This window comes from Crinia signifera, chromosome 5 (assembly GCF_055691185.1).
Source record: "Crinia signifera chromosome 5, ASM5569118v1, whole genome shotgun sequence".
In the NCBI taxonomy this organism is placed as follows: Eukaryota; Metazoa; Chordata; class Amphibia; order Anura; family Myobatrachidae; genus Crinia; species Crinia signifera.
Window position 1 is genome coordinate 21,002,870 of NC_139221.1, and position 26,082 is coordinate 21,028,951.

At 47.3% G+C, this 26,082-nt stretch overlaps 1 protein-coding gene across 1 annotated transcript in view; it reads left to right on the forward strand.

The window, feature by feature from the left end:
• The window catches only part of MTBP (MDM2 binding protein), a 37,959-nt gene that overhangs the window by 1,580 nt on the left and 10,297 nt on the right, over positions 1–26,082 (forward strand). The window contains 20 exon segments of the mRNA XM_083186749.1: positions 250–321; positions 645–718; positions 794–939; positions 2,206–2,276; positions 3,746–3,819; positions 3,821–3,882; positions 4,090–4,204; positions 4,332–4,466; positions 6,012–6,106; positions 7,392–7,464; positions 9,284–9,401; positions 9,771–9,944; positions 10,911–11,015; positions 11,096–11,260; positions 12,136–12,229; positions 14,689–14,841; positions 19,507–19,602; positions 19,705–19,962; positions 21,000–21,231; positions 25,662–25,775. Of these exon segments, the coding sequence (XP_083042875.1) occupies positions 250–321; positions 645–718; positions 794–939; positions 2,206–2,276; positions 3,746–3,819; positions 3,821–3,882; positions 4,090–4,204; positions 4,332–4,466; positions 6,012–6,106; positions 7,392–7,464; positions 9,284–9,401; positions 9,771–9,944; positions 10,911–11,015; positions 11,096–11,260; positions 12,136–12,229; positions 14,689–14,841; positions 19,507–19,602; positions 19,705–19,962; positions 21,000–21,231; positions 25,662–25,775 (2,426 nt within the window).

The following is a 26,082-nucleotide window of genomic DNA, read 5'->3' on the forward strand; positions in this document are numbered from 1 at the left end:
GCAGCATGCCTATGGCACAGTTTTGCTGTTACGGCATGCTAAAACTGTGGCAGAACATGGGCGGTTATTCTTTTTCTGTTCTTGAGGAACAAATTTGTGTTTTAACGATCTATGTAAACCAGCACTCGTCCTAGTAACTGCGGTTTACCTATGAGCAGACATTTGCTGGATATGAATGAAACCTGTACTATGAGCTATCATTATGCCTGACGGTGCGGTCATTCTCTTGTGTTGCTCATGTATATCTAGGGTTGGCCGATGCGCAGGATATATATACCCAGCTGAAGGAACACTGCGTCCAACGCACAGACACTTTCCCAGGTAAATCATTTGTGTTGGTGCACTTTGTCTCTATGTGAGCACTTAGCGGAGGGGAAGCCGCAGAACTTGATGAAGGCTTTTGGTGCCTCGAGCTATTCAATTCCATGCTCCGGAACTTATGCTCTAGAATACCCAGCGTACAGCAGTAGAACCGAATGGGCAGGTCTGATCTCGCGATTCCTCTTTGTGCTGATGAAGGGGACGTGTCCTGCTTCTTAAGCCTACACAATGTTCTCTAACGTACTCTCCCCATTGCTATATACTGGTAGGTACAACAGTTCTAGGCTATAACGTTTCCTGATGGTTTACGGTTTGCTTTATAGCGTGTTCGCTGACTGGAGATCCCAGCGCGAGGAAATGGTTCTTTGCTCTGCAAGTCACGTGCGGCGCTTTTCAGGTAATCCCCTGTCCGGTCATCACTGTGGTTTCTCGCTCAGTTTTCTCCCTCTTAAACTTTGTTTTGTTTTGTCAGTTCTCCAGCTGTGACTGGGAAGATCTGTGTCCAGTGACTGAGGATGGGGACGAGCCTGCCCAGAGCACTATAGAAGAATGTATATCTGCTTTCCACAGCTCCGAAGAGGAGGATGAGGACAGCAGGGACTCAGTGCCTCAGACTAGGTATGAGCGTTGGCCTGTGTGTGAGGGGTATATGAATACAGCAGGGACTCAGTGCCTCAGAGTAGGTATGAGCATTGGTCTGTCTGTGGGGGAGGATGAGGACAACAGGGACTCAGTGCCTCAGAGTAGGTATGAGCATTGGTCTGTCTGTGGGGGAGGATGAGGACAGCAGGGACTCAGTGCCTCAGACTAGGTTGAGCATTGGCCTGTGTGTGAGGGGAAGGATGAATACAGCAGGGACTCTGTGCCTCAGACTAGGTATGAGCTTTGGCCTGTGTGTGAGGGGAAGGGATGAATACAGCAGGGACTCAGTTGCCTCAGACTAGGTATGAGCATTGGCCTGTGTGAGGGGGTGGAGGAATACAGCTGGGACTCAGTGCCTCAGACTAGGTATAAGCATTGGCCTGTGGGAGGGGGTGGAGGAATACAGCTGGGACTCAGTGCCCCAGACTAGGTATGAGCATTGGCCTGTGGATGAAGAGAGAGAGGATTAGGACAGCAGGAACTCAGTGCCTCAGACTAGGTATGAGCATTGGCCTGTGGATGAGGAGAGAGGATTAGGACAGCAGGAACTCAGTGCCTCAGACTAGGTATGAGCATTGGCCTGTGTGTGAGGGGAAGGGGTAGAGGACAGCAGGGACTCAGTGCCTCAGACTAGGTATGAGCATTGGCCTGTGTGTGAGGGGGAGGGGTAGGACAGCAGGTATTCAGTGCCTCAGACTAGGTATGAGCATTGACCTGTGTTTGTGAGGGGGGGGGGGGGGGGGGAAGGACAGCAGGGACTCAGTGCCTCAGAATAGGTATGAGCATTGGCCTGTGGTGGAGGGATGAGTACTCGGTGCCTCAGACTAGGTATGAGCATTGGCCTGTGGGGAGGATGAGTACTCGGTGCCTCAGACTAGTTATGAGCATTGGCCTGTGGGGGGAGATGAGTACTCGGTGCCTCAGACTAGGTCTGAGCATTGGCCTGTGTTTGTGAGGGGAAGATGAGGACAGCAGGGACTCAGTGCCTCAGACTAGGTATGCGCATTGGCCTGTGGGGGAGGAGAGAGGATGAGACAGCAGGGACTCAGTGCCTCCTCTATGTCACTACTGGGACATGCCCCAGCTGTCGGCATCACTGATTGGCGTCTACACAGCATTTACGGAGATGCTGGTCTTCACCCAAGCTCTCCCTCTTAATGAGAATAGATTGTGTGGTGAAATACCTCAGGTGTGACAATCTGTGAATTTTAAGCCAAGTTTTTCTCTTTTTGACTATTTCAGTTTATTTGAAGAGTCGGCAGATTTAATCCACCAGCTGTCGGACAAGCTCCCCGCACCAGGTACTGCTCTCAGTAGAAAGTGTTGCTATGTTTTTGGTTCTGATTTTTATTAATTTTTTTTAATAGAAACCAAAACTGATTCATATTTGATGATTATTTCATTCTGAATTCCCGGGCCCAAATCTCTTCTGTCGGCACTGAAAGTAAGCCCACTATTTACTGCTGCGATACATAAATCCTGATCCACTGAGCTGAGGAACATTCCCCGTACAACAGGAGGCAGCTAGATCCATCCCTTAGCTTTCTGCTGCAATGGTCACATGGCTTTACCAGACTATAATTGGGTGCTTTTATTCTCCATCACTCTGGGGTATCGTAGCAGCCCGTGAATCCAGATAGTAGGCTTTACAGCCTTCTAGGTAACATAGATAGGTAGGCTTAAATGGAGGGAACTTTGATATCATTACATTTATCAGTCTAGATTCTGAGTTTTCTGCTATGCCCATAACTCGCGCAGACGGCCAATGTTCTTCAACTTCGGCTAATGTCTAAGTCGTCTGTCCCACGCTCTGCACTTACATTGGTGTAGGCTCCATCGTGATGCATGGTCTCAAATGTTTTGGCATTGGCGGTGTTGGTCGCTCACATTGGACGCCATACTCCGATAGTCTGCATTTAGCACGTGGCTGGTAGAAGTTTCCATAGTTTCCCCCAATAGTAGCATCAAGACACAACAAGTGGCATTGCTGCTTCTAAAGACACACACAGTGGGCGTCTCAGTCCTTGCACACCAGGGGTTAGTCCATGCACACTAGCGTTAATGTAAAGTCGCCAGTGACTAGGGCAAAAGATGCTAAAGTGACTCTGAATCTGCATTCACTATTATCAAAGGAAATGACTGTTGCATCATTTGGGAGTGTTTGCCATATGCATATATTTCTGATAGTCAGTACTTGGGATGGCCATTGGTGCCATTACTATCGATAGTGCTAAACTATGCAATGGCTGACCATCGATAATTTTACATATCGATGGTCATCCATATTGATTGATTGGCCTGTAGGCCAAGCAAAACACGGGGGGGGGGGGGGCTTCACGGTTGTCAGGGGGGGGGCGGGAGCTATGATCCGTGTCCCGGCACTTTGGAAAAAAAAAAAAGCAAAACATTGTTTTGCTGTTCCATCGATGGAGGGAAACCATCTGGTTCTCCCCCATCGATGGCAAAAGTATTCGACATCGGCCATGAACCATCAATGATTTTTGAATCATCGATGGTCGATCCCTAGTCTGTACTGTAGGTGGACGGAATACTCCATGAAAAATGTGTTTTTAACCACTTGCCTTGCGTGCACGTCTCAGATGCTGACTGTCGGACACCTGCAACAGCTGCTGGTAGTGAATCTCTAGCCCGTTACCACAGTGTATACATAAGTACAGTATGCGAGTGTTGTGTGATCAGTGCTAAAATAAAAGAACTGATCTGCCCAAACACGGACAATGATCCCGGTGCTCACTGGATGACTATTCTGAATTTTAGGAAGGGGCGTTGGTGGATGTCCTGATTCTCTCTTCGGAAGCTCCCAAACTGAAGGACTGTGTGCTTGCAGTAGGGGCGAATTAAGCACCTGAAAGAATGGCACGCCGCCAAGGTCACCATTGTCACAAAGGAAAGCAAAGGGTAACGTACAAACTTATCAATACCTAAGATTCGGGCAATGGAAGCCAACTGCTTTCCTTGATGATGTAAACTCCTTCCTGATAGACATGAATGGAAACCAATTAGATGAACCGTGTATTTAGTTAATGAAGGCTGTCCGGGCCTGTAAACTTGTAGGCTTAACGTTGTTCATGGAAGTGTAATGGCTTTTGTTTGTTATTAATGCAGATGGCAGGATATTTGTAACTACCTGTCGGCAAGTGTAATCCCACCAGAGGGCCTCGGGTCTCTGATTGACCCACAGGAGTTATGGAGAGGATCGTTAGAGATCAGTGAGCATAAGGTAAGCAGAATCTGTAAATGGTCCAATCGACATTGTTACTCCCTACCACAGGGATACCATCTTCGGCTGAGTCTGAAGTTCGGATGATAGATAATAGATGCTGCTGCGTATTTCCTCTGATTTTCAGTTTAGTTCCGAGGTGGAATTCCCAAACTTCTGCATCCGGTCCATCTGTGACGTGGCCTCCCCGTCACATCTCCTGGGACTGTGCAATGTGCAGGTGCATACTGCACTGAACACACAGAAGTCATTACTGCCAGAGGTACGTTGTCTGGTTTTGTGCATCAATAAAGTTTAACGTAGTTTGCAAAGCTGGTGGCTTATGGTAATGCTAAGATGCACTTCAGTACAGACAGGCCCAGCATCTTATGTAATGTGGTTACAACAAATATAGACCCCCCCCCCCCCCCACAACCACTTCCTGTTCCCACCACAACCGCTTCCTGTCCCTGAGGTGTGAGGCACAGGTAGGACACAAGGCACTTCAATCCTCCCTAGAAGTAACTAATGCACTAGCAGGCATCAGCATGGGGTGTAGCAACGCATAATTAGCCATAAGCAAGAGGAATAAACTCCAAAAAAGGAGGAAGAACATTAGAACTAGCGCTCCACTTTCCCCTTCATCCACCGCCCGCGGGGTCACTTTTACATTCTTACAGTTAGTTCAGAATGTCTGTGACAATTTTGAATATGAGGGAATGTACTTAGCCTTGAAGAGAGATAAATTGGACAGAAAAAGTACCAGCCAATCAGCCCCCAACTGCCATTTTTCAAATATGGCCTGTAACACAACTGGAGTTGATTTGCTGATGCTTTGGACAGTATTCAATGCTCTTGATTCACCGCTTTTTTTCGGTGAACAGGGCTGTTTTTTGGCAAAACAGAAATTTTCTCTGAAAATTATATTCGGCGTATTCAATGATCACTGTTCGCCGAAAGTGAACAGCGAATGCCGGCCAAGTCACCGTTTCATAGTCACTGAAATTCGCTTTTGGTTTTCAATGGGAAAATCAACACCGTTCGCTGAAAGTGTAATCAATGCGAAAATGGTGTTTTTTTTTTTTTTTTTGGTAAAGTTCTCCGTTCTGCTTTCAACCTCTTTATATTAGGTGAACTGAAATGTGTACTTATAAAATAAATGTTTTATATTATTTTTGGTGTCTCAAAATCAATTTATTATTTAAAGGATCTTGAAATTTTATTTTTAAATATATTTCGATTTTTTTTATTTTTTCATTACATATGCAGGGGGGCGGGGACCCGCTCATTAAATATTCACTGCGCTGGGTCCCGCTCATTAGATATGCGTGGAGCGGGACCAGTTCAGCGCTGCCTGGGTCACCCGGCCCTACCTGCAGTTGATACATGTGTGTTGCAGCCCTGTCCTCCTCCTGCCTGTGCAGTGCTGGGTGTTCACCATCATGCCTGCTGCCGCTGTATTGTGCTATTTTTGCCATCATTTTTGAGGCGTTAAATAAGGTGACCGGTGGGCACTGTGAATCCAAAACGAGATTCGCTGCTGTATGCTCGCCGTGCAGTTGAATACCCTCTTTTATCTCGGTCTACTTAATCAGCCCCCAACTGTCATGTTACAGGTGGTTTGGGAAATGACAGTTATGAGCTGATTGGCTTGTACGCTCTCTGTCCACTTTCTCGCTCTCCAAGGCTCGGTACAGATACACCCTTGAATAATATTTTGGGTGCTTTTTCGTCTCACCTGGCAGAATTGTCTAATCCGCACTAAAAGCACCAACATAGCGCCCGTTATTTGTTCCTCTACATTCCCTGACTTGCTCTGTTCCCATAGGTGTTCCATTACTACGGTTCATCCCTGGAGTACATACAGATGGTGGCGATATCCGAACTGCCCTCGTATTTCATATCCAACTGTGTGTTTGAGCTGTATCCTTCCTTTCAGTGATCCTTTTGTGAATGGAATAATAACAGGAGGGATCTAGAAATTGCTGTTTCCAGTTTCTATGACCAGTTGCTGCATTAATAGGTCATTAAGGGGCAGCCTTGATAAATACAGCAGCATAAAATATACTTGTCGCTCTCTGTAATAAGTGGTTGTGTTAACCCTTACAGCTCCAAAGGTTTTAGTCTACTGCCTGGCGGAGGAACCAGAGCAGGTGGCTTCTGTGTAACAATGCAGTCATTGCTTGATGATGATATTTATTTTTTATTATTAATTTTGGGTGGGTTTGTTATATGTAGGGTCTAGCGTTCATTGTATCAGTGCAGTACGCCTTTCCGGTCTCGGGTACGCTCTTCTCTGGTGCTTCTGGCACACCTTGGTCTGTATCTTGGCACTGAAATACAGACCAGAGTGTGCTGAGCAGAGAGCCACACCCCAGGCAGGGAAATAGTGCTGCACAGATCGTGCACAGTGCCAAAATGAACACTAGGGTGGGAACAGACAGGACTTTCTTTGGTAATTGAGTAAAATACAAAAAAAAAATGTATTAATGGGCAATGTTAAACGGGTAGACATTCCGGATCAGTCTTCCGGCAACTTCTATACAATTAGATAGAACAATCAAAAGTTCAGTCAACTCCGTCAAAACTTGTCATAGAAATGGCCAATATGGGTTCTCTACATGTGCGATTCGTGAAAAGTATGTATGTCTCCAGTCAGTTTTATTTGCTCTGGGTTTAGATGTGAATTCATTTTGGATTTGTATATTTCTGGATTTGTATATTTCAAGTGTATACAACATGTTGCGGGACTGATTCAGGTCTGCATTCTAGGCAGTGTATATTCGGTGCCTAGCGAGCACCTTAACGTCGCTCCCCCCCCCCCCAAATCCCTTCACTGGCATGTTAGGAGCAGCCGCTAGGCTAAACGGGAACCAATAATTTGGATTCAATATAAACCTGCTTTTATATTTCATTTTAACATCCCCCTTCCACGTACACAGTGGGAGCAGCCATTTTGTAGACGAACCAACGTTTAGGAGGATGCAGCCTTTAATAAGGTGCCTGGCTTCTATTGATGTGATTGGCCGCCCTTCTGACTGCAGGGTCAGGTTTCAAAATGGCCGCCTCCCAAGGTGTTGAAGTGAGGGGAGCACTATTAACATTAGATTAGATTGACTTATTTTTATTGCCGGTATCTGGATAGTGATCACTGGAATGTACATTATGCAGGACAATATGAGGTCATTTTCTTTAATCAGCATTTTAGATGTTTAACGAGAAACTCTGTGCTCGGAAAATCCAAGATGATGCTGGACCAGCTGTGCTCGCTGAATAACAAGGTACGGCGCCAGAGGCGTTGCCACGGTCAAGGCTGCGTTGTAATTACGGGCAGAGCCCACCACATAAGTCTGGCTCAGTACCGTCTTTTTGTGAAAACTGTAACTAAGCATTTCTTATGTAGATACAGCGGCAGTCACTCTGAATATAGGCATGCTGCATATCACGCGTGTCAGTAGAAGCTGCTTGTGCGCCCTATTCACTCAGTTTTGCAATGAAGGCGCAATTTAACAGATAAAGGGGGGGATTCTAATTTGACTCGCTAAGCAGCCATAATTCGCTGCTTATCAAGCCATGTAACGCTGCCTGCACGAATGCCCCCCCACGCAGTTTCCCCTGGTAACCATGCAAGGGAATGTGCTTCGAAGACTCCTCCCCCTTGCATGCTGCTGCTGCAGGAGATATTTATTCTCCGACCATCGAATGATTTCCCATGCCTTCACAAATAGAAGTCAGGGCCATATTTATTAAGCACAGTGAAGTGATAAAGTGTCTGGGTTTTTATCACCGGCCAATCAGCTCCTACCTGTGAAGTTACAGGCTTGGTTTGAAAAATAACAGGTAGGAGCTGATTGGCCGGTGATAAAAACCAGACAATCACTTCACCAAGCTTAATAAATCTCAGTTCAGACAGACTTATGTTTGCGGCTGTCAGGACGAGGATAGGCCGGGCGGCTGACATCATGTGACATTAACCGCCCACCCCCGGCAGGCATTGGCCCGAGGGAATTCTCAGCGTTCCCATGGCGACGCCCATAACACGCTGGGCCCAGCACTACCGCCGCCTTCGTATCTCCTTCCCCTTTGAAGGTAAAGGTTCCGCTTTGATCGGTCATTAACTTTCAAGTAGCCGGCTCTTGTAGGTATCCGGACTGATCATAGATTGACTCTAGGTCGACAGTCATAAGGTCGACCACTATCGGTTGACAGGGTCTCAAAGTCGACATGCATTTTTTGACAACATTTCGAGCCGACGTGTGCCGACAGGCGGAATTTCATGCCCTACCGTCCACTACGGCGTGGAGGGAGAATATAATAGTGCCCGAAGCATGGCCAGGACAGCGAATCATGCAAGGGGACACGGTACACGAATTTAGTGTTCATGTCGACATGAAAAACTCATGTTGACATGAAAAACTCATGTTGACCCTGTAGACCCTTTGACCTGTCGACCCTTTTGCTGTCTCTTTGGACCTTATCGACCTCTTCAATGTTGACCATTGTACCCTGTCGACCATATGACGAGACCTAGACACTATAGATCTAATATACCATAACCGCTCTTGTAGTGGCCTCTCCCATGGTAGCAGCCCCCCCCCCCACCCCCCATGTCTTGAAAAAAATAAAAAGTTGGAGAAATTGATTCATGTGCGAAAAAACAAATAAACCCCACAATAATTAAAAAATAGTTTGTGTGCTTTGGGTCTGGTTCATCGTTGTACGAAAACCCAATGTCTTCTCAGTTGAGCGATTTATCGTCTGGCTGCGCGTGTGCTGCAATGGACGACGGTTGCAGAGAGAGTTTGATTGAAAGGCGGTAACGGGAAACTCATGTGACCTCTTTTGGGGCATGTCTCTGCCTGCAACCCTGTATGCAGAAAGCATGGTGACCGCTCTTCATTCCCGTGGCCGTAGGGTCACCCACCGATCCGATAACTGACTGACCTGCGAGCAACGCTGCATCTTTATACTCCGCCTCTGAGGTTTGCGTAGATTTCAGTGGGGGTCTTAATTTCACACGCTATCTGCGTACACCTCTGAATAAGGCGCTTTAATGTGCGTTCTAGAACATAAGTATGAAGGATATTTCCTTTCCTCCAGGCCGGTGCTATATTCCTGCTATCCTGTAACGTCTGCAGTCTACCTCTGCCTCCCGCGCCCCAGCGCAGTACCAGGAAATGGAGAGAATACATGTCCCGGAAGCCCAAAGACATCCAAGGTGACAATATCTGCTTGTACGTTGTGTAAGTTCTCTGTGACTGCAGCTGTATGCGACACCTAAAATATAATCAGTACTTTTGTTCCTCGCTCTGCTTTAACTGCAAGCTTTGTCTATGCACAAAGCCTAATTTATGCCCATGAAGTGTCTGATGTGCGGCGTCTAATTAGCCGCACTGCGACCTGTTGCTTCCTCACAAGGCAGAAGACGTAATGAAAGCGGATGGGGGAGATGATCACAGCAAACTCTACCAGCTGTTCCCTTTATAGCGGCTCTCCAGCTCTGTAATTATTCTGTTGTGAGCAGTAAGATCACAGGACGAGCGGTCTGGTAGCGTTGGGTCTTAGTCATTGTTTCTGTCATTTCTAGCTCCCGGGATTGAGCTGAAGGGAGAATACTGCAGCTACTATTTCCTGATTCAAGGCAAAGGCCGGGGAGTATGCAAGGCGACAATGCTTCATTCCGCCAGCCAGATCAACGGCGCAGCGTCACTTATCTTACTGCACCGGCGGCTGCGAGACAAGCCTGAAGCCGATAAGACAAGTAAGCGGCGGTCTGATGCCTCCGTTTCCATGCTCCATTTACCGGTTTGGCCATTGTCCTTGTAGGTGTCCTATGGAGATGCAGTCGGCCTGTAAGTGTAAAATGCTGACATTGAATATGGACACGTTGTAGCTAATGACTCAAAACTGCGACGAAGACAGCAGCTGTAGGGTTAGGTACCGGAACAGACGCATCACCGCTCCAGCGACTGTCGACATTGTTATCACGTGAACACGTCATCACTGTCAACATGCTCACTGTCCACCTGATGAATTCTGACATTCTAAATTATACTGAAGCGGTCCCATGAGTAGCGATTGTTTGCAACACTCTTGTTTTGTCTCCTATATAAGAGCAGGCTAGACCTGATTGGGACTGATTCAGCCCAGATCGCAGGGCTACGAATTTGCATTCTCTGCTGATTATCGGATGAGTGCGCATGTCCGCAGCGTGCCTGTGTAAACAAAGCCAGCGACGGCCGGTCGCGAGTTAAGTGACAGGAGCTGGGCGTTTGGTGGCGGAATCTCCATTCTCTGGAGATCCAGGTTTCCTCCTTTCTCAACAGTGGCAGTGCGCCGTTTTCAGAAACAGAGGCCGCCCCCAAATTTGACATGTCCCTGAATCAGACCCAGTACCCTTTGGATAATCTGTGCAGTGGATTTCCAATACTGTATACTTGGTTTGTTACATCCTATAGAACACTCATTATCTGCTGCTGACTAGTGTGACTGGCAGCAGATATTTGCCGATGCTGTTTGCAGATTACATCCAGGAATGCTGTGGGTGGTTGCATACTGTTCCCAAGGCTGCCGTACTTATGTCTCTAACCCACTACCCTTCAGTTATAATGCCAGCTTCCTCTTGTTCTAATACTACTTTGCTTATTTCCTATAGTGTACTTTTTGTAATATAATTTTTTTTAATAAAGCCGATGGGGAACACGTACTAATTGTTCCTCTTTCCTAGCTATAAGCGCAGAGACTGGTCTCCCCCACTTCTGCGGTGACGAAATTCTGAAGAGAGAGAAGCGTGTTGCCCGATCCGAGGCTCTGGTCATGAAAGAGTTTCTCCGTAAGCGCTGAATTGGACGTAAAGTTTAAAGTACATTAAAAAAAAATATGGCACTCTCTTATACTCCGCTTTCTTTTCAGAAAGACTAGAAGCGGCTCAGCAGCTCATTCCCGTGAACGTTGGCTCCTTAAAGACTTTGCTAAAGCTTACCCGGGAGAGTGTGTTTGGTATGTGCGAGAGCAGCGTAACCAGCGCCGTCTCTCACCAGAACCCTGCGCCAAACCCGACCGGTGATTCTCGTACAGGCAAGTGTCTGCTTCTGACCATGGCATGCTACCAAGTATAGTGGTGCCTTATGCAAGGTGTCTGTCGCCGTATTGTGTCCGGAAAGTCCAATGTGTGTTAGTTGTTTTTTTTTTTTTTATTAGTCTAAGGGGCAATTGAATTTTTGTTTTTAGATGCTCGTCACAATGTGTTCTGCTGTTTAGGTGCAGTCACCGCCAGCACCTATATCTCACCTCGCAGCTTCCTTTTTAAATGTGCGTTTTTGTGCCAAATGTAACTTTTTGCATTGCAGGGTTTAGGCGATTTTCACGGCTAAGCCCGGTGCTTAATGTGTATCCAATTGACGATTGAATTGCTCTGACGGGTGCCCCCCAAAATATTTAAATTGCCCCTAATAGCGCATATTTATTATTTTACACCTGGGTTTATGGTTACACAGCAAATGATTGCGCTGGGGCAGTGTCAGACTGGAGCGCGAGGGGAACATCTCACAGTAATGTAGCACTGTATTGTAACTAACGGTTGTGGTATATGTCAACATAAGTGTTAACATGGTCATAATGTTGCTGTTGACTGGATCTCCGGCGTTCTGGGGAGTATATCTACCTACCCCTAACCTCCCCATGCAGTCTACCACTATCCCTCCCACCTGCAGAATGACTACACACTGTCTGTCGACAGAACTGTCATCATTGTGGTGGTGACATTGCCATGATTTACAATTTGACCTCATCACGTCACAAATCTTCCGTCCTCATGGATCTGCGAGTGCATTAGCGCATTACAGTAATGGTGGTGAAGTTACTAGTGGTTTCTTTTTTTTCCCCTGGTTCTGCTCTGTGACTCTGATATTATGTATGTGGACAATATTTTCTTCTTGTCACTGTCCTGTTAGAACCTAGAGCGGCAGCGTTAAATGCATCAGAATGGCCGGAGCGAAATGTTCTCCAGAATCTGGAAAACTTTGAAAAGATCAAGCAGAGGATCAGGTACGGCTTTCCCATGGTGCGAATTACTTCACATCATTTATCTGAATTGATTGTGAATTCTCTATTGCAGAAAATACTTGGGGGGCCCGATGTACTAAGCTTGAAAAGTGATAAAATAGAGAGCGATAAACCACCAACCAATCTGCTCCTAACTGCCATGTCACAGGCTGGGTTTGAAAAATGACAGTTAAGAGCTGATTGGTTTGTGGTTTATCACTCTCCGTTCCTATCACTTTTCAAGCTTCGTTCATCCGGCCCTAATAGAACCCATCCCATTGAGCTAATATTACTTTTTGAATAGGAAGTTTCAAAAGCAACCAATCAGCTTCCTAGTTGGGAGTTGTATTAAATACATTCTAAATGGGTAGAAACTGGTTGCTGGGCAACATGCCCACTTCTCCGCTTTAGGCGGCTCGTCTGATCTGCCCCTGGATCTTTGTTGTGCAATGGGCATGATGCTGTATATTCGGGTCTTGTGTAAGTGTTTGATACTGTTTCACATTACAGCCTGAGCCATAAGATGAGGGTACTAGGCTTAAGGCCCATACACGCTGGGTGATTTTGAGCTGAAAGCCGCTCCGTTTTGCCATTGGAGTTGCCCAGTGTGTACGGCCTGCCGATAAGCGAACTCCCACATCCTAGCCGGCCGCCGCTCATCTCTTGGTACAGGTTGAGTATCCCTTATCCGAAATGCTCGGGACCACCAGCATTTTGGATAAGGGATTTTTTCCATATTTACGTGGTCCCCTTGTAGTGCCCACAATTGGGGTGTTTGGGTTTTTTTTTCTTCAGGTTTTTTTTTTTTGTGTCCTTGCCGGGACCAGAGCACGTGAACACATCATTAGTGTACCCCTCTGGTACTTATATGCTTCTAGCAGTACTATGTGGCCGGCTGGTAGTGACCCCTCTGGTACTTATATGCTTCTAGCAGTACTATGTGGCCGGCTGGTAGTGACCCCTCTGGTACTTATATGCTTCTAGCAGTACTATGTGGCTGGCTGGTAGTGACCCCTCTGGTACTTATATGCTTCTAGCGGTACTATGTGGCCGGCTGGTAGTGACCCCTCTGGTACTTATATGCTTCTAGCAGTACTATGTGGCCGGCTGGTAGTGACCCCTCTGGTACTTATATGCTTCTAGCAGTACTATGTGGCCGGCTGGTAGTGACCCCTCTGGTACTTATATGCCTCTAGCAGTACTATGTGGCCGGCTGGTAGTGACCCCTCTGGTACTTATATGCCTCTAGCAGTACTATGTGGCCGGCTGGTAGTGACCCCTCTGGTACTTATATGCCTCTAGCGGTACTATGTGGCCGGCTGGTAGTGACCCCTCTGGTACTTATATGCTTCTAGCGGTACTGTGTGGCCGGCTGGTAGTGACCCCTCTGGTACTTATATGCTTCTAGCAGTACTATGTGGCCGGCTGGTAGTGACCCCTCTGGTACTTATATGCCTCTAGCAGTACTATGTGGCTGGCTGGTAGTGACCCCTCTGGTACTTATATGCCTCTAGCAGTACTATGTGGCCGGCTGGTAGTGACCCCTCTGGTACTTATATGCCTCTAGCAGTACTATGTGGCCGGCTGGTAGTGACCCCTCTGGTACTTATATGCCTCTAGCAGTACTATGTGGCCGGCTGGTAGTGACCCCTCTGGTACTTATATGCTTCTAGCAGTACTATGTGGCCGGCTGGTAGTGACCCCTCTGGTACTTATATGCTTCTAGCAGTACTATGTGGCCGGCTGGTAGTGACCCCTCTGGTACTTATATGCCTCTAGCGGTACTGTGTGGCCGGCTGGTAGTGACCCCTCTGGTACTTATATGCCTCTAGCAGTACTATGTGGCCGGCTGGTAGTGACCCCTCTGGTACTTATATGCCTCTAGCGGTACTATGTGGCTGGCTGGTAGTGACCCCTCTGGTACTTATATGCCTCTAGCGGTACTGTGTGGCCGGCTGGTAGTGACCCCTCTGGTACTTATATGCTTCTAGCGGTACTGTGTGGCCGGCTGGTAGTGACCCCTCTGGTACTTATATGCTTCTAGCGGTACTGTGTGGCCGGCTGGTAGTGACCCCTCTGGTATTTAAATGCTTCTAGCGGTACAGTGTGGCCGGCTGGTAGTGACCCCTCTGGTACTTATATGCCTCTAGCGGTACTATGTGGCCGGCTGGTAGTGACCCCTCTGGTACTTATATGCCTCTAGCAGTACTATGTGGCCGGCTGGTAGTGACCCCTCTGGTACTTATATGCCTCTAGCAGTACTATGTGGCCGGCTGGTAGTGACCCCTCTGGTACTTATATGCCTCTAGCGGTACTATGTGGCCGGCTGGTAGTGACCCCTCTGGTACTTATATACTTCTAGCGGTACTGTGTAACCGGCTGGTAGTGACCCCTCTGGTACTTATATGCCTCTAGCAGTACTATGTGGCCGGCTGGTAGTGACCCCTCTGGTACTTTTGCAGGGCGTCCATACTCTCCAGCTCTGCAGATCAGCTACTGGGCCGGAAGGAACCCCGGAAAGAAGGACTGACGCTGGACGCGAAGGAGCTGCTGAAGTACTTCACTCCGCAAGGGGCGGCCATTGGGGAGCTCCAACCTTTGCAAGTTTACAGAGGGTAAAGGTCTTGATATTACATTTCTGTGTGTGACTGGGGGAGATATAGCAGCGCTCGGCCTCCAAGCCTAATCCGCAGCCCTCGGGGGTGAGATAATAGCTGATGTACATTGTCCTGTTCCCGCTAGGTGACTTCACAGGTGCTGGGGATTTGTAGAATTATTTAAAAAAAACTAAATCATTTGATTGGTGGAGACTTTAATGACATGAAGCTGTTATTACACCTATTGACTGTACTGTTTGTAGCACCCTCTGGTGGGCAACATATGTAACTGCCGTTTCCTTAAGTCTGTTTAGTTGACCTGTAATGTCAACTTGGTGCCCCAATCAAACAGTCCTGCGCATTACATTTGTGCCGGAGTATCTCCTCTTCTTCTAGAGTTCCCGTTTTACTGATGTTCTTATCTGAGTGGATCCAGTATACTAAACCTGGCCTGTATCCTCAATCTGCACCTCATACTATGACCCCCGACCTCAGCTGGTACCTCCTGCACCCTTGACCTTGGCTTGCCTGATATCAGCGGTTTCTGTAGCATGCCTGCATTCACCTGCGTGGGGCAGTAAGATGTCCGTTACCTGCAGATCCCCAGCCTTGTGGCTTCTCCTGGCAAAATACGGGGGTCCATCAGACTGTGCACCTTCACTCAGCAAGCGCTAACCCTGATTTTACTGCATCCTATATATTTTTGCACTGAACTGGCAAATATGTGCAGCTGGAAATGTATGGACACAATCTATAGTGCAGTTGTATATTTTTATGTAGTTATTTTTTAACTGATCATGGTTTATGTTTTTGTGTGCATATTTGTGTCCCATTCAGTGTCGGGCACAAGAAGACCAGGTAACGTGAACAAAGTTAGAAGGAGCTAATTAGTTCTCTGAAGCCTTGTATAAAGTAACTGATTGTCCGCACCTCCGATATCTGCCACGCCCACGGGTGACCGGTTTAGCGCATGCACACTGAATACTAGCACAGTGATGTCACCCAGCTCCCGCTGATAGCTTGCCTTGTTGACGATGAGGTTGCTGCACAGACTATGGGGGTCGGGTTGTTCACGATGCTCCGGAGCACAGATCCTTAACAATCAGCGCACAAACGAAGCAAAAATTAGGGATTTCTTCACAAATGAATTGGAACGGGTACAGAGAAGGGCGACTAAGCTAGTAAAAGGTCTCGAATCACTAGAATACCAAAATAGGTTGTCACTGGAGAAACGGAGGTTGATATGATTAGTATGTTCAGATACAGGATTGGGAATCGTATGGAACTGGGAGATGATTGGTCACTACCAGGCCTATACTTAGGACACGCGGGCATGTACTGAGGCTCGAGGAAAATAAATTCCGTACTGAATTAAGGAAAGGATTCTTCACCATTAGAGCAGTAACATTCTGGAACTCCTTTGGGGGGGGGGGTGTGTGTGCTGTGTTTGGGGCTTGAGTCGTCCGTATTTAACCACGGTGCACTTTCCTTTTGCCCTTACCAGGTTATTTGTAATCCGATTCTCCTGTATATGTACATATAGGTGTGCGCATGCACTGTAGTTATTTACATTATTCCCCTACCCCAAGTAACATGTTGACCAAATGATGTCTTTCCTGTTCCGCTCCAATCTACGATTGTGTCCTGACATATAATGGGCACCTGTCTGTTTCTGATCACTGATACATTAAGAGAAGCAACGCAGTTATTGCTGTGGAAGGATCCCGTAAGCGATTGTTAGTGTGCAGTATACATTATAACTGTGGAACACTTCTACGTTTATTAGTGTGGGGGGGGAGAAGCTCGGAAGGAAAATAAGATTACGGAATATGGAAATCAAACCGGACCCCCAAAGTTAGACGGAGTGTGACAAAATCGGAGGCAGCCACTGAAAATCAGGAGAATTGTCCATCTGTTATATATGTAGCATTCTGTAATAAGTCTCTTCTGGTTGCTTCTCATTAGCAGCCCGCACCTTGGAAGCGTTAAGAAGGCCAGTTGCACATAGGCTGGAAAGTACCAAGCAATGCAATTTGTTCATCCTGTGGTTTTCATGTATAAAATGTCTTTACGTTCTACCATCCTGCATTCCTGATTGGGCGACTTTGTCCTGATCTGGCTGGTACAGGGGTAGAGCAGAAGTCTGGTTGCTTTTGTATATGGGAGAGAATTGTAACCGCAGCTGGTTTATAGAGCTTGAGTTGTATGGACCACCCCCGGGTTCCAGTCATTTCCTATAACGGAGGAATGCGTAATGAAAGATGCTTGAACATTTTACAGTCAACGCGATCTTCAAAGCTAGTACCCTGCACTTGTTCAGTATAGCCAGCAGGTGTCACCGTCGTACCTTCTAAGTTCACTATAGGACGCTTGAAAAAGTACAGATGATGGTGTCTGAAACTTTTTATGTATCTTGGGGTAGATCGTATCTCTGAGTTTGATCGCGGTGTTGCAAAAGAAAAACAGGAGACAGATTGTAGCACACGAGCACATTCCTTCTCGTCACTCCCTGTCTCCCCCCCACCTTTCCTTATTACCTTGGTGTCTATGAACTTTCAAACAAGAAATGGTATTGTTTTTGTTAGTGAACAGGTTACTTTACAGTAGCTTTCAGTGCAGCGTTTGCAGTGTCTTGCATCTGTCCCTGTTGTTAGAGAAAGGAAATCCTGAAAGGAGAGCAAGGAGACTGCAGCTTTGTGTATGGCAGTGGTTCCTAAACTGTGTGCCTAGGCACCCTGGGGTGCCTCAGGACACTTGCAGGGGTGCCTTGGGTTGGTGGACCAAGATCAATTCATATTATTTGTGGCCAGTGTACCAGGCTAAACCAGTGCTGGTGGCTGCCAATCATAATATATGTGGACAAATCCTTTTTTTTTCAGAATTTCTCGATAAGAAGCATTTGGCCTAGGGGTGCCTTGAAAATATTTTGATGCTCTAGGGTGCCGTAATTCAAAAAAGTTTGGGAACCACTGGTGTAGGGTATCGGCGATATAATTTTGTTTGTGCGTTACATGGGGCGGGTCATGTGGGCACAGAGGGTGATGCCGCTTTGTCAAGGCGCTAGAAACTGGTCTATAAACTCAGGAGGAACCAGTAACCACCCTAGTGCACAATGTACATAAGGCTTCTAGTGATGACTTGTTTGGCTGCCTTCCAGTAAATGTTGGTTCAGGAGACAAAGTTGCTTCTTTGTACCTATGTAGTTCATTTGTCATGATAAAGGAAAGCACCAGCTGCTTTGTTGTTCAGTCTTCATTTAGAATTTCCTCTCTGGCTCGGTCTTTATCGTACGTCCGTGGAGTGACTCTCACACGTGGTTAAACGTGTTCTATTTGACGTGAGAAAGTTTCCGAGCTGTGTACTGTGTACTTAAACACTGAACTTTGTGTGAACTTCCAGGCTCGGAGGTGCCAGGGTGCTGTATCAGAGTGTGAAAGACTGGCTCGCGTGTAAATGCTGAAAGCAAGGGCTCAGCGGTGGTTTTCAGTAACCAGGCAGCGCTGTAGGTGGGGCAGATGTAACCTGTGCAGTGTCCAAGTGCTAATCCAAATACTAGAGGGGAGTTTTTACTCTTATACCTAAACGTGTTTCTCAGTGCGCAGGTGGTTTTATTTTTGTATTTTTAATTTTGCTTTTTTTATTATTACTGTGCGTGATTTTACATTTATACTGCTCAGTGCTGCTGAAAATAGTGTTGCTTTCTTTTAGAATTTTTATTTTTTTACCTTTTGCAATTCTTTATATTCAAGCCCCCACAGTGAACAATTATCCCTCAGAAAGGGCTGTCAAATCTATATTATTCGCAATATACCACCTCCCCTGTCCTGCATGTTCAGACGAGGGAGGTCCTTGTTAAACGGGCGCCCCACCCCCACCCGGTCACAGCCTTCATCGGCAAGTGTGTATGCACGCTCCAATGCTGGCACCCCACTGCCGCCACCATCTGCACCGGTGGGGATCCGCTAGTGTTTATGGGCCTTACTTGTTGAGTGAAGGATTGCGCACCCAAATATGGCAATATTATCTAAATAAACGTAGATATTCCTTGTTTTATTTTTTGGTCCATCTGAAATACTCTTACACAAAGCACAAGTATAAATCCATTCACCACCCCTGGTTATCGCCCTTAATAAACAGAGGTTCACAAATTAGAGGTATAACTTAAAGGGGGGGGGGGGAGGGGGTTCCGGATCCGGAGTACAAATCTTTAATCCACTATTACAATGAGCCCCTGGCCGCATTCTCTGTTATCAACCAAGCGTTGGTGCAGACCGTGTATATCATTTCCCTTCACTCAGATATTGGTCCCCCCCCCCCCGTCTGTTACCGTTTTTCTTTTTGCATCTATTCATCTGTTGCCTTTTTCGAGAACATCCATTACTTCCATTGGTCCTTTGGGAGTTCGGCTGTGACAGCGCAGGCGATGGGGGGGTGATAACTGTGAAGGTAACGGAACACGCGGGGTCTGAACACGAGTAGACATATAGTATGTGTGATGAAGCTGTCACTGGCCATTAGGCTCCCGCTTATCCAAGTCCGTGGAGGTTTCTGCTCCCCAAAGTTCATGCTGCTTCTAGCGCTTGGTGTGAGGCGTTGAATAAGTAATGTCGGGTAGATGCTACACAAATACCGTTCAGTTATCAGTCTTCTGACTCCGTCCGTCTCTTCCTTCTACCCCCCCAGAGACCACGCATTCCTGTTAACTCCACAGCTCACTCCACGGAAGCTGAGAGGTCTGCCTTTCCGAAAAGCCTCCGAGTGTCATTACCATGGACTAGAGTGAGTACTAAATGCTGTTTGTATGTTCCGTTTATAATTGTCCTATTGTTGTATGGATTTAATGAGGACTGCATGGGATGTGTGCTTCTTTGTGCTGTCCAGGTATTGCCTTGATAACCGGAAAGCCTTAGACCGCGATGTCGGTTTCTCAGAGCTGCAGTCCCGTCTCATCCGCTACGAAACGCAGACCACCTGCACCAGAGAGTGCTGTCCTCTCCCCTTTGCCCTGAGTCCTCTCCCATCTCCCGCTTTCCTCTCCGAGCCGGGCAGCGTGCCGGACGGAGAATCCCTGCAGGGGGCGGACCCGCTGCGGCTGAAACGGCGCTCCCGGGACCTGGATGGGCTCATAGCCAGCAAAAGGTATTTAAACTGGAATTAGTCAGTTACGGCGATCACTCAGCCTGAGGTGTACAATTGTGAGTGGTCTTCTATGTCCTGCTCTGTGCTTGTGACAGTGGTGGGAGTATTAGCGGTGCCTCCAATTAATGTAGCATGCGCAGGAGTCAGGCTGCTCCCCCTGTAGTGTTTTCACAGTGATAAATACAGTCTGCAGGAGTGTTCTGCTTTGTGTTGTGCAAGTATAGATGTCGCCATATTACCAATCAGATCAGCTCCTCGTGCTTGTTCGGATATTTTCCAGTGAGCGGGGTTCCAGCACCCTTCAGCCAATCAGAACTTTGGGATGTTCATATCAGGACAGAGAGGAACAGGGGAGAAACGTGTTCTCTCGTGATTGTGTTAGTGGGGGGGGGGGGGGGGAGCTGCTGCTGTCATGAGCAGGGTGTAGTATCTGCACGTACAAATGGAGAACAGGAAGTCAAAATCGAGTACACTACAGTAAAATCTCTTATATATTTAGCCAGATCTGTCACTCATCCCCTGTGTGTATAACGCTTGGCGGGGTTACAAGAGTAATTGACAGTGTTATACACGCATAGATTCTGCGTTAGGACACGCCCCCCCTAGGTATAGACAAGCGTTATACACATCCCCACCCCCTTGGCAAACACCTCCCTCCGCCCACAGCCAGGGCTACAGCACCACCCACCATCCACCATTATACACCACAGCAGCCAACAGGTGAGTGGCAGGTCTGCCTGCACCCCACACACACACCCACGCTAGCGGGTCTACCCGCACACCCCCGTGCCTGCTCCGGGGAGTTGCAGACATACCCGCTGCTCCGGGGGGGTGGCCAGACCCGCTGCTCCAGGGGGGGTGCGGCCAGACCCCATGCTCCGGGGGTGGGGGGTGCGGGCGTAGCCCCTTACGACGGTGTGAAGAGCGCACGGAGGGTGCAATGAATCACCTAGTTCTAGATATTTTATTGGGGGGGGGGAGGTGCGTGAGTGTTGGGTGTAAAATTTTACTTACATTTTTTTTATGTTTGACTCCAGGATGGCGAAGTCCGAAAGCTCGGATTCCTTGGCATCCTTCGCCAGTGAAAGCAGTGGTTCTCACCCGCCGTCATCAAGAGTGACCCGGCACCACTCCGATAGAGCAGCACCAATCCCGGCATCTGCCAGGCCAGCATCCGGATCTCGGGTGGCATCTCTCAGTAGCCAACCTGCACAGTCCAAGCAGAGCGTGAAGCCAGAACAGGAGTCTAGATCCCAGAAGCACAACCGGGTAATATGTCCCTCTGTCCTCCTACAGGACCCCTGCTGCTGCCGCCTTGTTCCACAGAGCACGTATCTGTCAATAACATCAGTCCCTAGTCGATGGCGTTGGTGTTCTGGCGTTATTGTGACTGCCGGCATCCCGTCCATCGCGATGCTGAGCGCTTCCACTTTGTACAGTACAGGCGTTCTAATAACGGTGAGGCCTAGTTACACCACAGCTATTGACCGCACCAGTGCTGTGGTGGCTTTGGCCTGGAAACGGTCTTTTTGTTCGTTTAAAAAAAAATATTAAACCTATTTGCACCACTAAAATACTATAAGGAGCGGCAAAACAACATTGCTAGCGTTACGCTGACCGATGGGGCCTGCGGTACCTAAACCTCAGTGCAGTATGGAAGAAAAAAAGGGTGAAAAGGTGTGGATTGCGCTTTGAGCTGCTCGTGATTAAAGTGACAGTGAAAAGGGTAACACAACCCCCTTTGAATAGAAATGTGGAAGAAGGTAACTGTGACTTAGATAATGAGCGCTGAAATGTGAATGGTGGTACTCCCCTGGTTTTGATATCTTTCCACGGTGTTCCTCGGTTGTATTTTTAGGAGTCGTATATGTGGAAAGAAGATTTATGGGGATACTTTGTGTAATACTGATAATTCAATTCCAATTTTATACATTCATTTGGAAATTATCCCTTATTGTTATAAATAATATAGGATAACAATATATACGTGGAATTCTCCCCTTCTCAAACAACTCACAAGTGTTGGAGTAAGTCAGGCGTATCCCAAATTTCTTGTTATATCCAAATATTTTGAACATGAAGGATTCTTCGGTCACAACTAAGATAAAATAGTTTGACTTTATTAAACAGTGTTAAAATACCAAATGTAGAACAAGTCGGGTACTCATCTTAAGGGTTCGCAGGGGTCAGCTGAAAGGTGGTATCGTCAGGAACCTGTCCTCAAAACCCCATGGTGGTCATTATTACGTGGGGAGGTGGGGATTGTGCTAAGAAGATAGTGGTAATTCTATATAGACAAAACATCATCATAGTAATGTCAGCGAACGAACACTTGAACTTCTCCATCAATGCGCCATCTAGTGGCCTCCAGTGCCCACAACACTTGAACTCTCCCCATAGAGGTGAGGAGCAGCGTTGGCCTGTTGTGGTACAGGATCTATATAATAACAGCGTAGTTATTGTTTTTACTTTGAGATAACGATGCTGAGGATACGTAGCAGACGGACGGGTGCGAGCATTCGCGGCTGGTGCACGGACCGCTTTCTATTTTACAGCGACTAATTGAGGCTGTATCCCCCCAGACGATCTCGAGCCGCAGGGACTGCCAGCATAACCCGGCCTGTGATGTTTATTTCCGGTAATGGGCTAGACGGCCCTGAACGAGTTGCTGCCGCCAGCGTCTCATTACAGTTCCTCTTCATGGTAACGATTTGATATTTAGTCTCGAGAAATAAATTGGCTGTAGAATGTGTACAATATTTAGCTTTCTTTAATGTTCTGCATCAAAGTGGCGGCAGGCGCGCGGCTCCCAGCGCTGGGCGCGTTGCTCGGCCGGTCGTTTAAATGATCAGTAGACGTGCTATATATAGGGCGCGTTGAGGTGTATTTCTGCTCTGACGTGGCAGAACGTTAAGCTTCTACTTCAAGCAGAGAACATGTAATCCGGATACTTCCATTTCTTTCCGAATCGTGGGAAACTGAGCTGCCGGCTCGGAGGGGGGGGGAAGAATGTCTATGGTCATAGGTGCCAGGTCCAGGTAACATACTGAGTCTCGTGCGATGCTGAAGTACACGGAATAGAATGAACTGGGCCCATTGTTCCGCCTTGCCCTGACTTTCCATTGCAGCTTTTGGAATCAGTTTCCAGAAATGACTTACAGGTCCGTAGTCTGTAATGTAGAAGCACACAGACGTCTGATTTCATAGCCCGACTTTTTATGTCCTTTAACCCAACAATACAGATTGACTAATGCTGGGTATACACCAGGAGGATTTGGCCTCGATCCCGTCAATTTCGCTGTAATTTGGACTGAGTTGTATGTAAATTGGGCCTGTTTTTGGTTCGATGCATATCCCCGCTGGTCGTCTTGGAGATCCTGCCTGCTGCAGTCAGGATTTGTAAACGATCCCCTCGACTGGGTACAAATCGTGATGGGATATTATGCAGATCGCGTGCTCCGACAGATCACGTGACCATTGTACGATCTGCTCTCGATGATCGATTAGAATGTGATCATTCTCGGAGCGTTTGGGAATGTAATAGAGTGAAGGATTGAGGAAGGTTATAATGTGATGTTGTAACCGTTCATGGTGGCCTGTCGCGATATGAGGCTTTTCCTACAAGAGTTGTGTCTCCTGTAGTGTTCCCTTCTAGGCTTTTTTTAGGGCAGGGCACTTTTAAAAAAAAATAAATAAAAATGTTACTTGTTTTCTAGCAGGGCGCCCAGATTTCCTACGTACGCTAACGTTGTGAAATCGCATCGCATGGGCAATTTTAGTGGATAGTGGGGGTATGAAAAGGTCGGGAGGACACGTTCTGCCGCCCCTCGCGGGGCTCGCTGCACTCGCCACTCTTTGGGGTGGGGGCACTAAAACCTCTTTGTATCTCATCCCAGTGTATAGCTAATGGCATGGCCTCGCACCCTATAAAATCGCATGCAATTTTGCGTGAGGTGCGATGCGATCCCCCGGGGCCAACACAGCAGTGAATAAATTACATAAAAAAATCACATTGCACGACACTAAAATGGGCGATGCGATTTTCCTATGCAGAGTAGCCCACTGAGCAATTTGCTTAGTGGGCGCCCTGCTAGGAAATAAGTACCAAAAAAAGATTTAAAAAAATTGCACACCGCACTGCTATGTCTATTACACGTTCTGTTGTAATGACAATTACACATTATACCACACACCGTAATACCAATTACACATAATGGCACACCGAAAATTCCTAGCGGCATGTCGGCACGGTTGGGGGCAATGTAAGGGCGCACAGTGCCACACACAAAAAGGGCAGGGTGCATTTTGAGGTTTTAAAAATGGGCAGGGTGCGGCACTCTGCAAAAGAAGGTACTATCACAGCACGGGCCCCTTTCAGTTATATGGCTGCTGGAGAGTAAAGACCTAATTCGGGTTAGGTCGTTCTTTGCCTAGTCCATAAACGTCACCCGGCTGAATGTAGAAGTAGTGACTTATTCCCGGAGATTGAGCTGTGATCACAGCAGTACTATGTGTCAGACGTCTGTAGGGGGGTGGCGGTGAATATCCGGCACACCCCCTGGTCAGTGCACTGACTCTGCTCCTTCAGTATGTCCACAGAAGGGGTCTGAACCTTTTATAGAGTTATCCCTGTATGTACAAATGCCAGCTGAAGGATAGGGTCCCCTTGTATTTAAGCATCCACAATCTACAATTTTCATCTGCACCAAGCTGACTGCCGTAGGACTTTGAGGATACAGATGCTGGAGTTAGAACCACTGTGGTGGAAAGTGGTGACCCCTGTAGGTCTGCTATCGGAGTTCTCCCCCATAATCCTAGAGTTCCAGGCTTAGGAGTTGACAGGTCATGTAATTTTGTCATATTCGGGGTGGTGAGAGGTGGCGTTACAGTGCAAGAGAAGACTGGTGAAGGATGTATTACAGGTGATCAGACCATGGCCATAGAGTGGGAACAGAGTGTTAGAGATGGCAAAGTGTGCCACCATAACTTCTGGGACAGTCAGAGAGAGGCGTTTGGTGAAGATAAAGAACATAGTTGGTGATCTGCCGGGGTGATGGTGGGTAGGTGATCAATGGGGACAGTACAGTAGGTCACATCTGAGAGGTTACCGAGAGGAGGGTCTGGAATCTGTACTACATACGTCATGCAGTGGGGACACTAGTTATGGAACAGTTGGTAGAATTCGGTGAATATTATGGGGAGAGGAGGAGCCCAGGTCTGAAGGTGTGGGGGAGGTGACCATCATGTGATGGGGCCATGTGTGTGAGGCCATGTTTGATTGTAAGATAGAACGGTTATCTCCTAAAGCACATGTAACGGATGCTGGGAGTGACTGGAGAGGTGTACGGTAGCTGATTGTGGGGGATCTGTGTGCGGGTGACGTGGCCTGGACCAGGCAGAGGCAGGTGAGCAGTATATAACCATTGGCTGCAGCCCCCAGAAACCATCAGCCTTCCTATCGCTGTGTGCGCTGTGATGCATCAGGGCCCGCATCAGGCGCATCCCTACATGCTGCCTGGCAGTATCCCGCATGTACAGAGCGGAAGACTTTAGAACAATACCGCTAGGTCAGAGTCCATCACTGATGACGTGTAACCAGCGGAGTAGGAACCCTAGAGGCAGGTGAGCGGTATGTGATCTGCACACAATTACAATGGTCGGACACATCCTGTATTTATGTATCCTTATTGTTTTCCCAGATGCTGAAGGAGGTGGTCTGTAAAGTGCTTCAGAAGCATGGCGTCCAGGAAGGCCACGCCTGCTACGCAGCCTGCACCCAGCGCCTCTTTGACATCTCCAAGTTCTTCTTGAAGGTGCAGTATATAATGTATATCTGTTTGTAGTTGTGATATAGTCATGTTCCATATAAACAAACAGATTTAGAAACATTTTTAAAATGTTTATTAACAAATCAGAATAAAATAAATACAAGCTGTATCCAAACACGACCATTCTTTGTTTACACTTCTTATTTATTTTATTCGGATTTGTTAATGAACATTTTAAAAATGTTTCTAAATCTGTTTGTTTCTATGGAATAACCTCCGTTCTACATCGGGCGCTGTCGGCACTATTGCCCAAGTTACAGGAGTTGGCTGCAGTGTAGTGGGGGTCTGTAAT